At 38.0% G+C, this 13,170-nt stretch overlaps 1 protein-coding gene across 3 annotated transcripts in view; it reads right to left on the reverse strand.

Annotated features, from left to right (window-relative positions):
* Window positions 1-4,349: 4,349 nt before the first annotated feature.
* Window positions 4,350-13,170, reverse strand: part of dnaaf9 (dynein axonemal assembly factor 9) — a 174,741-nt gene continuing 165,920 nt past the window's right edge. For all 3 annotated transcript variants that reach the window (XM_067981140.1, XM_067981085.1, XM_067981025.1), the window contains 2 exons: window positions 12,254-12,347; window positions 4,350-10,330 (listed from right to left, as the gene is read on the reverse strand). In XM_067981140.1, the coding sequence (XP_067837241.1) occupies window positions 10,224-10,330; window positions 12,254-12,347 (201 nt within the window). In that variant the 3' untranslated portion in view covers window positions 4,350-10,223. The remainder of the gene's footprint in view (window positions 10,331-12,253; window positions 12,348-13,170) is intronic.

Here is a 13,170-nt window from a genome sequence, read left to right on the forward strand (position 1 = left end):
GGGGGAGGAGCTAAATACGATTAAAATCACTCAGGAGATGGTACTCAGTAAAATAATGGGACTCAAGGCGGATAAATCCCCTGGACCTGATGGCTTCCATCCTAGGGTCTTGAGGGAAGTGGCAGTAGGGATTGTGGATGCTTTGGTGATAGTTTTCCAAAATTCCCTGGACTCAGGAGAGGTCCCGGCAGATTGGAAAACTGCTAATGTAACACCGTTATTTAAAAAGGGTAGTAGGCAGAAGGCTGGAAATTATAGGCCAGTTAGCTTAACATCTGTGGTGGGTAAAATTTTGGAGTCTATTATTAAGGAGACAGTAACGGAACATTTAGATAAGCATAATTTAATAGGACAAAGTCAGCATGGCTTCATGAAGGGGAAGTCATGTCTGACAAATTTGCTTGAGTTCTTCGAGGATATAACGTATAGGGTGGATAAAGGGGAACCAGTGGACGTAGTGTATTTAGACTTCCAGAAGGCATTCGACAAGGTGCCACATGAAAGATTATTACTTAAGATAAAAAATCACGGGATTGGGGGTAATATTCTGGCATGGGTGGAGGATTGGTTATCAAACAGGAAGCAGAGAGTTGGGATAAATGGTTCATTTTCGGACTGGCAACCAGTAACCAGTGGTGTTCCACAGGGGTCGGTGCTGGGTCCCCAACTCTTTACAATCTATATTAACGATTTGGAGGAGGGGACCGAGTGCAACATATCAAAATTTGCAGATGATACAAAGATGGGAGGGAAAGTAGAGAGTGAGGAGGACATAAAAAACCTGCAAGGGGATATAGACAGGCTGGGTGAGTGGGCGGAGATTTGGCAGATGCAATATAATATTGGAAAATGTGAGGTTATGCACTTTGGCAGGAAAAATCAGAGAGCAAGTTATTTTCTTAATGGCGAGAGACTGGAAAGTACTGCAGTACAAAGGGATCTGGGGGTCCTAGTGCAAGAAAATCAAAAAGTTGGTATGCAGGTGCAGCAGGTGATCAAGAAAGCCAACGGAATGTTGGCTTTTATTGCTAGGGGGATAGAATATAAAAACAGGGAGGTATTGCTGCAGTTATATAAGGTATTGGTGAGACCGCACCTGGAATACTGCATACAGTTTTGGTCTCCATACTTAAGAAAAGACATACTTGCTCTCGAGGCAGTACAAAGAAGGTTCACTCGGTTAATCCCGGGGATGAGGGGGCGCACATATGAGGAGAGGTTGAGTAGATTGGGACTCTACTCATTGGAGTTCAGAAGAATGAGAGGCGATCTTATTGAAACATATAAGATTGTGAGGGGTCTTGATCGGGTGGATGCAGTAAGGATGTTCCCAAAGATGGGTGAAACTAGAACTAGGGGGCATAATCTTAGAATAAGGGGCTGCTCTTTCAAAACTGAGATGAGGAGAAACTTCTTCACTCAGAGGGTGGTAGGTCTGTGGAATATGCTGCCCCAGGAAGCTGTGGAAGCTACATCATTAGATAAATTTAAAACAGAAATAGACAGTTTCCTCGAAGTAAAGGGAATTAGGGGTTATGGGGAGCGGGCAGGAAATTGGACATGAAGCTGAGTTCGGATCGGTCAATGCCCTGTGGGTGGCGGAGAGGGCCCAGGGGCTATGTGGCCGGGTCCTGCTCCGACTTCTTGTGTTCTTTAGATTTGTGGTTGGGATCAGATCAGCCATGATCTTATTAAATGGCGGAGCAGGCTCGAGGGGCCGATTGGCCTACTCCTGCTCCAATTTCTTATGTTCTTATGTTCTTATGTTCTCAGTCTCAGTGGAACATTGGTACTGCTTTGAAATTAATTAATGATATATTTATATATGGTACGCAGTATATGTTTTGATCATTTGATTTGAAAAGCAAGACCCTTTGTCATGCTGTTTGCTATACCTGCCTCAGTGATGATCTTTAATGACAGACTGCACGTCTTCACACCCTTTTTTAAAAAAGTTATTCTCACCACCCACACTCCAGTGAATTTGATTCTTTACACCTTCAAATGCCACCTTCCTGGCTGCATTCAAAAGCCTCAAGTTCCTTCTCTTCAAATGTACTTTCGCGACCCCAGACCCTCTCTCTCTCTCACCGGGCCCCAGCTAGGTATCTTAACATTCTTTGTCCATCATCCAATAAAACACTACAAGAGGTCTCTGCACGAGTGCTGTGGAAATGCAACGAGTTGCAGATTTAAACTGAACAGTATGAAAAAGTGTTTCCTTTTTAAAAAAAATTAAGGTGCATTTTGTTTTCGAGGTGATTGATTTTAACACGAAGTCCATAGTGAGAAAAGGCTGTCAGCTATCAAGTCCATGTCATTCAGAGTACATGCATCATAAGAACATAAGAATTAGAAGCAGGAGTAGGCCATACAGCCCCTCAAGTCTGCTCCACCATTCAATAAGATCATGGCTGATCTTTGACCTCAGTTCCACTTTCCTGCCCGATCCCCATATCCCTTGTTTCCCCTCGAGTCCAAAAATCTATCTATCTCAGTCTTGAACATATTCAATGACTCAGCATCCACAGCCCCCTGGGGTAGAGAATTCCAAAGATTCACAACCCTGAGTGAAGAGATTGCTCCTCATCTGTCTTAAATCGCTGACCCCTTATCCTGAGACTATGCCCCCTAGTTGTACACTCCATAGCCAGGGGAAACAACCTCTCAGTATCTACCCTGTCAAGCCCCCTCAGAATCTTATATGTTTCAATGAGATCACCTGTGGAAAACCATAAAGAAATGCCTGACCAAATTAACTTTCTAATACACCTAAACCATAAAGCTGAAAAGCATGATGGATAAGTTGACCATGTTAGCTGACCAGCTAAATAAAATAGAAAGAATGTATGTTTTAGTTCTCACCAAAGACACACAGAAGAGCTATTGTCTGCTTATGAGATAACTGTCTGACTAACAGAAATGATTGACCATATAGCCTTGAGACTGAGTACAGAACTGATAATAAAGACAGTTTCTTAGGGGAAAGGCACTTTCCCAGGCCTGTGTTTAAAAATAACGAGGCAGTCATGAGGAACCAGAGGGTGGGTTCCCTATTTTGATTGACTAACCACTTGAACCAATAAAGAATGTACGTGTACGCCCATATTCTACGACAGGTACGCGTAACTGAATTAACTGTATAAAAGTTAACTGTTTCCTCTGTTCAGGGAAGAGATTATTCTGCCCATTGTGCAGAATATGCTTCCCTTGTATACAAGCTTCTTTTAATAAATTCTTATTTGTCTGAAAATAAGTGTTTGGAGTTAATGCATTGTATAGAATAGGTAATTAAGTTTTCGACACACCTCTAGACAAACTAATGGGACTAAAAGCTGATAATTCCCCTGGACCTGATGGCCTACATCCTAGGGCTCTAAAAGAGGTGGCTGCAGAGATAGTGGATGTATTGGTTGTGATCTTCCAAAATTCCCTAGATTCTAGAACGGTCCCTGCAAATTGGAAGGTAGCAAATGTAACACCGCCATTCAAGAAAGGAGGGAGAGACTAGAGAACTACAGGCCAGTTAGCATGACGTCATTCATCAGGAAGATGCTGGAATCCATTATTGAGGAAGTTGTAACAGGGCACTTAGAAAATCATAACATGATTAGGCAGGGTCAACATGGTTTAATGAAAGTGAAATCGTGTTTAACAAATTTATTAGAAGCTCTTACAATCCGTTTTTATATTTCTTGCTAGTTTACTCTCATTCTATTTTCTCCCTTATCATCAATTTTTTGGTCATCCTTTGCTGCTTTCTAAAACTCTCCCAATCCTCACAACATTATAAGCCTCTTCTTTTAATCTAATACCATCTTTATTGTCTTGGATTGCTACCCCCTTTCTGCACCAACACTGTTACTTTATCCTACTTTAAGAAACACATGCATTTCCCCAACCTTCCAAGGAGGGAAGAAAATTAAGTTGTTAATAACTCTACAGCCTTCAACCGCACTTATCAGATACTGTTTCAACTTCCTTTTAAAGATTTTGGTGCTAGTTTTAAAAAAAAACTTTCAATAAAAAGCAGACATTCTTCATGTACACGAGAGTTGGCAGGACCATGGAGTTCATTGCCGCTGCAACCAAGCCCAATCCTGCTGCCACCAAGGCCAACAGTAGCTGCTGCTCTGGTTGAGATCAACTCACTCTGCAAGGATCAGAAAACAAACAAGGACCATGTGTGGTCTTTACACCTTATTATGCATCCGGTAATGTGTTTAGTAGGATTAAGATTCTCCCTTCAATTTAAAAAAAGGGATATTGGACTTCAGAATCCAGGACCGAAGAGCGTTGAATTAAAGACTGCCACTTTAACTGATGAAACATATAAACTTTATTGAACGTTGAATTGAAATGCAATTGCTGAAAATTACATGTGTAAAAATTGCAAAACATCACACAACTACAGGTAAAAATGTCAACAAATACAAAAATAAATGGAAAAACTAATAATTATTCTATACACTTTGTTGGATTAATTATATCTTTTGCAGTGTAATAAATACAAGATATGCAAAAAAGCTTCAGTCACACGCAAAACCAGTTTAACTGAAGTTACAGTAGTTTTGTGCAAATACAATTTAACCCTTTTAATTTAAAGATATTCTCCCCCTCCCAAAAAACAGAAACTAAAGTGGTTAAAGTTAGTATCAAAACGACAAATTTGGCACACTTTCAAGTCAAACAAATAAATTCCTGAATTCACTCTTCAATTATGTGAAGAGCTTGGCTTGAAAAATTCAGCAAGTAATTGTCTAAAAATTTATGTCATATCTTTCAATTTATGTTATGAGGTAAGTTATTTTGCTAATATGACATTTAAAATTACATCATAGGTTGTAGCAAATCACAGTAATGTCATTGTTACCGAACGAATAAAATTGTTCCCTTTTTTCTGAATACCAATTCTTTAACTGAATTCTTTCTGTGCAAATACTGTTAGAATTCCAAATGGGAACACTTAACTATAACTTAAATTAACCCTCGAGTCAAGTAGACCAGGGAATGTAAGCTAATTTAAGCTGCTGTGTTCCCTTTCAAAGAATGTATGTTCCATAACTTCAGCGACCAGTACAAGACACTCTCCCAACAATAACAATGCAAACACACTCTGTTAAGGCCTGCTAATAGTTTAACATCAAAACACCTGCTTGGCATTCAGATTTTGTTTTTGTAATACTTCTATTACTTTGATACGAAATCCCTTTCACCAACACCATCTTTAAATAGAATGCTCAAAAGGTCAAAATTAACAGGAGGCCCAGGAACCCAAAGCATCTTAATGTATGTGAGTGCCTCTGCATTTAACTGAAGGATCCAATTATTTCAACTGAGTTATTTTTAAATTCAAATATCTTGTAGATTCCAACCCAGTCCAACTCAGAAACACCAAATAACCCAATAGAGACTACAGGAGCATCATACCCAAAATATTTGTAGACCACAATTTTTACTTTGTTTTTCATTGTGCTTAGTAAAACCAACCACTGTATTTTTCCAAAACATCTGTCAATACATTTTCTTTTCTATTAACCTCCCCTCCAAACTTCCAAGAAACAAAGTCCTTTAGTTCTCAAATGGGTTTAAGTGAGATTTAAAATAATCTGTCACTTTAATTTATAACATATATCTGTTACCATTTTGACAGAAATGAAGGCAATCATACAAGTAACCTTGAAATATGGGCCTCTAGTATTCTGGGTTGAACTTACACTTCACTGTACCCTATACTGCTAGTATGATTGACCTGACGCAACATACACACTTGTTGCTTTTCTTTTATTTTAAACCTAAAAGTGATTTTACACCCAAAATTCCTTTGCAACCAATGAATTAATAAGTCACAAGTATGTAGCTTACAATAACTTGCACTTTTAGCAGTGCAAGAAATGATGCCTTGCATAATATTCTTTACCTTTAATTTTTTTTAAATTTGTGTTTCATCCGGAGTAATATAGCAGCAAAACAGCTGCCAAAATCAGTAACAGCCCAATCTGATATCAATAATAAACCTGATACAATCCTTGTTGCTCCCATTGGAAGAGGATTAAGTGTGGTGAAAGGGCTACGGCCATCTGGATGCCATACTGGACCAATTTCACAGTAAATCTATTTTTTTTAAAATGTGCTATGCAAATACAATGGTTGGCTACGTCATATATTGACTATCTTCCTGCCTCTATAAATCACAGAAGTCAGATGTTAAACTAACATTTTAATGTAGCCTAATATACTTGACTCCATCTTAGTCGTATTTAAGCAGCTTAACTTATTAGTTTATGATGGACGACATTTGCAATACCCTGTAATATCATACCACTTTCTTTATATATGAACATAAACTGGCCACATGCCACTATTTTGGGTGGACCCAAGTTTAGTTTTTGTTTATACCTGATTTATTACAGCATGGTAATGATCTACCTTAAACAGACTTTATTACAGTGCAAGATGATAATTCACCTCTCCCAATTAAAGCAAAGTTGACCCCCAAATCAAGATTGAGCAGTCAGCTTCAGAGTGGCTCACTGTTGAGTCTTAACATACCTTCAGCTAGAAAACATTACAAAGCTTTTAAAATAATTGTTTAGGCACTGTTGTTTCTTTACATTAGATTCTATCTCAGATAAAAATTTGTTTCAAAAAAGTTCATGTCGCCCATCACAACTCGACGTTGGGACACACAAAAACTATTTCTTTGTCGTCCCAGCGTATTAACATTAGTTGTGAGGTTATAGTGGTAAACAAACACTCAAACCTATCAGGATATCAACACAGCATAGCTGTAAAGACTATTTTTAGGGGAAGGCTTCAAAGCGTTTCTCTACAGTTTCCTACTTCTTTCAAATATAGCTACGAACTGCTTTGTCAGCTAAATGTGCTTAAACTGCCATTTACTCAAAAGACTTGAGAAGTTGTCAAAAATGCTCCTTCAGCTTTGATTTCCATTTGTTTAAATTCAGCTACACTGCCCCATATATATTTAGTGACAAAGCTAAAAGCTTATTTATCACCACACCATTACTACAGTGAAACATTAAAAGTACCTGAGGTATTGACTGCAAGTATTGGTGATCAGCAGGTTACCATTCTCATCAGTTAAAATTTATTCTTGCCCAGAGAAAAATGGAGCAAAATTTCTGTTTTTTTTGTCAAAATGGAAGGTTCACCCACAGTAGAATAATACAACAACCATCCTTAGAATGTTGTGCAGCATTCCAACTTAACATGCAAAGGAAGATTTTCTAGCAATATGATTTAGTGCATGAAAATTTTCTTCCAGAATAAGGGGAGTCAGCTGTAAATTTCAGGTTACCAGATTACTGAATTTTGGTATTGCATTACTGGTTGCACACTCCAAATCATCACTATAAATCTTATGAAATGATTATTTCAATGTCATTTCTCTTGGATCAACAAAATATTTAAGGGGCCATTCAGTTCAGTTATAGTATCACCTGGCTTTACCACCAATGTGATAAAGCAAAGTTTAAGAGTGTTCAAACGTGAGGAAAATCATAATGATATTTGGTGACTGGTAACCCAGTTTGTGCATTTTAGTTACTCAACACCTCGAGTATGTGAAACAAAATGGCAGCATTATTATACACTGATAGCCATTCCCCTTGTGTGCATCTACTGGTTAATTTAGCCTTGCGTACCGTACACTGTTCTTCATGCATAAAGGCGATTCACATGCATAACTAAGTGGTACAAGAGCCCAAGAACACCACCTAGAGAAAGGCGCAGATTGAATTTCCAGAAAACCATATCTTTCCTCTTATACCTTCAAATGGATAGATGAAATATAAAGTTACCCTTTCCTTTCATGGTAAATTTTATAGAACAGGGAGAATTCGCTGTTGAAACAGATAGGTTTTCGTCTTTATAATTCTTGGGCCCCTGTGTTACTTTAAAATGCAAGTACATTTAAATATTCCTTGGCTGAGCGATGCGTCAGCAATTCTTCTCAGTTTTGCTTTCCTGCATTATTTCAACAGCTATCCATAACCACTTCACAGAGCTGGCATTGGTTTTTTAAAAACCTTTTACATTTATCATCCTATTTTCCAGTAATAAAAGACAGCTGTTTGATTGGGGATACAAAAACAAAGGTAATGCTGTGTCTTCTTGTGTAGTTCTAATCAAAACGTAGATGAGTACAGGCTGAGCCAAGTCCTAGATGAATAAAACCATTGTTGCAGAAACAGAAGCACGCCGAACAATGTGGTTACGTTATTTACCTGCTGAGTACACTCAGTACTCGAGTGCATTACCTGATATGACGCACAGTAATGCTACAAGCTTCATCTAGGACAGACTAGGACTTACTTTTAGGAATGTCTAACAGAGGTTTGAAAAGTTCAAATTGTGGGAACCAAAACGATACACAGGAGTTGTGTAGCCCACTTGCATAAGCCACAAAGTACAAAGTGCAGCAAAAAAAAGTTTGTTCTTCACATTTTTCAAAAGTAGTGAAAGTGTGGAACCAGTAAACAAATTAATCTGAACATCTTCCATTACAGAGGCTGACAATGCCACTCTCCACAATACCAATGTATTTGTTCGCAGAGAATACAGCAGGAACACACATTTCAGTTTACTTTGCAAAAGTTGTTATTCCACCAATCCAACTATTTAGCAGCACCTGATTTCTCTAAAATAGTCACATTTTTTCTGTACGCGGAAGATTCACAACAGGATCTATTGTATCCTTATTTTCACCGCTCCACAGGTTAATGCAGCATAAATAAATATATTACAGAAAAATCACCAATGAGGAACTTTATCTGTTTTCTTCTATTTTTGTAACTTGCAGGCATCTCAATAGTTAGGGACAGTTTACAGTTGTGAATGAAAAGCAGCAATTAGGTGTCGCTGATGTAAATATCCTAAAATTTATTCACAAGAGTAACTGGGTTCCTATCCAGCATTTAAAATTCGGCAATCGTTACCTAAACGATAAGGCAGCTCCCTTCCCCCTCCTCTCATTCCTTTCTCCATCAAAGGCCAAATAACTTTTGCCCACTAGCTGATGATGCACTTGAGAAGAGGGAAAAAAAAAATCAAGGACGCACATACATATACATAGTACTGTGTGGAGGGTAGTACTTTTAAAAAAATAAATTCACAGAACTTTTAATTTAACAAGACACCTCAATGTACCGTCCATTACATAACTATGTTACTGTACACAGTTCTGTTATCTGTGGTGTCGGATTTGTACACAGTACCAGAAGTGAATCTAAACATATAACCAGTGATTGATTGAATGGCTTATTGTTAGTCAAGTTCACGAGCCGCATAACAATCAGACACCACAGCCGCGTACCTATTTATAACTTTGTCAATGCATCTATGAACCAAATCTGTGGTAAAGGATTTTTATACCAAGGTTGCTCAGACCAATTACATGGAATGACTGTACTAATCTCAGCTTTAACATCTCTACAGGACCAAGTAAATCAACCATTACTCTAACTGTAGAAACAAAACATTTAAAAAATATAAACTCCAGGGCCTCCAGACACAATGAATCTTGCTACACAGAAAACATTAAGTAAATCTAGATTGTCGTTGGTTAGGTGGAATTAGCAGCTTTTAAAAAAAAAATACAAGATGTGTGTTGATTTCAAACAAGTTCTGTTGTAGTGAGTGGTCCTCTGTAGTGAATTTGAGCAGATAAATTTGTTTAACGTTCCAGCCTGAAGTCACATACACTGCGCCCTTTTTTGAACAGCACAGTATTTTAACTTCAGCTTCTTATGGAACGGGCTACGTCCACTTCAGGATCCTGGAAGATTTATAAAGTGTCGAGCTTTGTATTTTATCATTTTAAATTTGCCCTGATAAGTCAAACTGAACTGGGAATTGCATGGATTCAGATCCAGGAAGCAAAAAAGATACGTTTTATGTAACTGCTCTCTTATGCAGACTGCCCATGACTATGGTCAACTAAGCCAACAGTGGGAAATTATTAGAACTCCATCTGTTGCATTTGATTATAGTTATCAACGTTTGTAAATTCTTGAGTTTTTCCCACTGGAAACTTTTTTTTTTAAATGTCACTTACTGTGACATATTTTGATGCACAAGAAAAAAGTTTTGTATTTTACCAGTTCTAATTCGGCTTCAGGCAATTTGTTAGTTATCTGTAATTTGTTGTCCCAGTCGAGTACAAAATATATCAGACGATGGAATTATAAGTGGATCTTGAATTATTGCTCGAATAGGTCTTGACACTCTTCTTTTTCAATTTCTGTGTTGTATTTCTCAATCTCTTTGTTGACTTCTGATAGATATTCTTCTATGAATGTGTCCATCACTGATTATAATTCAATGATGTAAGGGAAATCAACCATTCTCTACATGATCTTTCTCGCAATTAATCTTTGCTTGTCCATTAATCCTCTATTGCCTCCGCATAATCATAAGCAGAGTTTTGGATACAATTCACCTTACAGGAGCATACTTTATCCCTGCTTTAATGAACACAGATGTAGCATTACCTTTGTTAAGCACCAATAAGGCTGGCCCTTGTTTTCATCTTTGACCTTCTGACACGAGACAAAGATCAAAGGAGTAACCATGGTTAAATTACAGCATGGTAACATTTTGAAATTTGTCACTCTTAGTGCATGTACTGCCGGGGTGCATATTATAATTTTTGTGGGATCCACTGGATGGAACAGCGTAATAATGATATGGCAATGTCTATTGATTAGTTAGTTAAATGCAACACAATGTTCAGGCCAATGATAGAAAAAAACACTGGAGCATTTCACTATTTCCTAATTTGACTCTGTATAAACCAAACAGAAGATGGAAAGTCCAAAAGATTCATTTTTTTGTATTCTTGTACTATAATAAAATGTTAGATTACTGAATATGATTTTGCTCTCTGAAAGCAGTTCAACCTCCATATACAATAGGAATTACCATCGTCCTGGGGGATGATAGATGGGAATCAGCTAGGAATCCTATCCATTTGAAAAAAATCATAGTATTGCACTCTGTTTGATTTGGTTATCATCCTCTTTTCCATTGTATGAAGGCCTCAATGTCAGTCTTGACTAACAAGGGGATAGTGACACAAAAAAGCAAAAGCAACTCAAGGTTTCAAAAAGAATGCTAGGGATGGCTGGACAGGAGCTTTGTACGTGCTGCACTTCTCAAAAAATGATGAACCTCATTCATTCAACCACCACATAGAAATCCCAAGTATTAGAAAACTGAGTTATGAGGAAAGATTGGAAAAATTTGGGCTTTTCAGCCTTGAAGGCAGGCAACCAAACGGTGACTTTATAGAGCAATACAGTAAACAGTTTAGGAAAGATAGATCTGGAACACTACTGCAAACTAAACCATGACTTTAGGACAAGGACCGACAAGTGGCAAGCAACATGCTTAAGTGCTTAGTAATGACGATCTCCAACAAGAAAAAGTCCAACCACCTCCCCATGACTTTCAACCAAGGAATCATTTAATGGTTGAATGGGGACTGGATGGAACAGCTAAGATGGGCCCGGCAACTTCCTCACCTGTATCTTATTTGTGATATAGTAGTATTGAAATAGTAGATATTGGCTGTGGGAATCTAAAATGTTACACACTCAGGCTTACTCAGAACCCTGTATTATAACACTTGTTGTTAACTGTGTGATAGGCAATGCTAGGTAAGCTCACTTAGACAGGTCAAAGAGAAACCTCCACATATTTGATCAACAGATAGCCGCTGCATGAGTAGAACAGGCTCACACTTTCCTGCTATGAAGTAACAAAAGGAAATACATTCTACCACACAATCTGTTAACCAATATTTAGTAATTAGTTTACCAACAGGAAACAGGCAATTCCTTTCTTTGGTATAAACTTTTGATCTATGTAGAAAGCTACATGTCAATATTGATATTTTCTTCCAACAGATAAAAAAATAAGGCACCAGCAAAAGGCGGCAGCTGCAGAAGAGGACTACATTTTAAGAACACAGCTCCTCACTGGCAGATTTAGTCTAATTAGTGAATTATTTTTCCTCTCACATGGGAAACTACTGTGCACCTCAGAGTGGCCCCAAACACTAACACAGAAAATAGCACTTTGGATGGTCCTGTATGTTGAACCTGAAGCTCTTAAGTCAGGAAGTTTCCAAATAGATTTCAAAATATGACATATAACATAAAAAAAACTAATTTAAAATGCCTATTTATAGACCTTAATCCCAATTTAAAGCACACGTTGGAAAGGATACATGGGTGATAGTCACTCTTCTCGCCAAAGAAGTTAACAAACTGGTTGCCATTGTAAAACCAACCAGGCGTAGGTGGCTCCAAATGACGTTTCATCTGTAGGGTTAAAGGTCAGGAATTTTAAGAAAACACACTTCACACTCTTAAGCTTAACATCATTAACATTTAATACTTCGATACCAAACCTGTATATAATTCCAATTTATGCACTTGACAACAGAACTCTTCATATGGAGGTCTAAAGATTTGTTAGTACATAAGAAATAGGAGCAGGAGTAGGCCAAGTGGCCCCTCAAACCTGCTCTGCCATTCAACAACATCATGGTTGATCATCTAACTCAACTCCACTTTCCCACCCTATCCTCATACCCCTTGATTCCCTTGATGTCCAATAATCTATTGATCTCATTTTTGAATATACTCAACGACTCAGCATTCATAGCCCTCTGGGATGGAGAATTCCAAAGATTCACAACCCTAAGTGAAGAAATTTTTCCTTATCTCGGTCCTAAATGGCCGATCCCTAATCTTGAGACTACGAACCCTAGTTCTAGACTCTCCAACTAGGGGAAACAGCCTCTCAGCATCTACAGTGTCAAGCCCTCCAATAATTTTACACATTTCAATGAGATCCACCTCTTATTTTTCTAAACCCCAGAGAATATAGGCCCATTCTACTTAATCTCTGCTCATAGGACAACCCTCTCATCCCAGGAATCAATCTAGTGAACCTTCATTGCACCTCCTCTAAGGCAAGTGTTTCCATCCTTGGATAAGAAGGCATTAAGACATTCAGAACAGCCTCTGTAGAAAAATCTGGCTTACAAGAGACGACATCACCTGCAGTCATTAGAGACCTAAATACCATCTAAAACTGCTCAATCTCAAGGATTGTCTTTACTTGGATTCCTTAGTCATT

This window comes from Heptranchias perlo, chromosome 1 (assembly GCF_035084215.1).
Source record: "Heptranchias perlo isolate sHepPer1 chromosome 1, sHepPer1.hap1, whole genome shotgun sequence".
Classification (NCBI taxonomy): Eukaryota; Metazoa; Chordata; class Chondrichthyes; order Hexanchiformes; family Hexanchidae; genus Heptranchias; species Heptranchias perlo.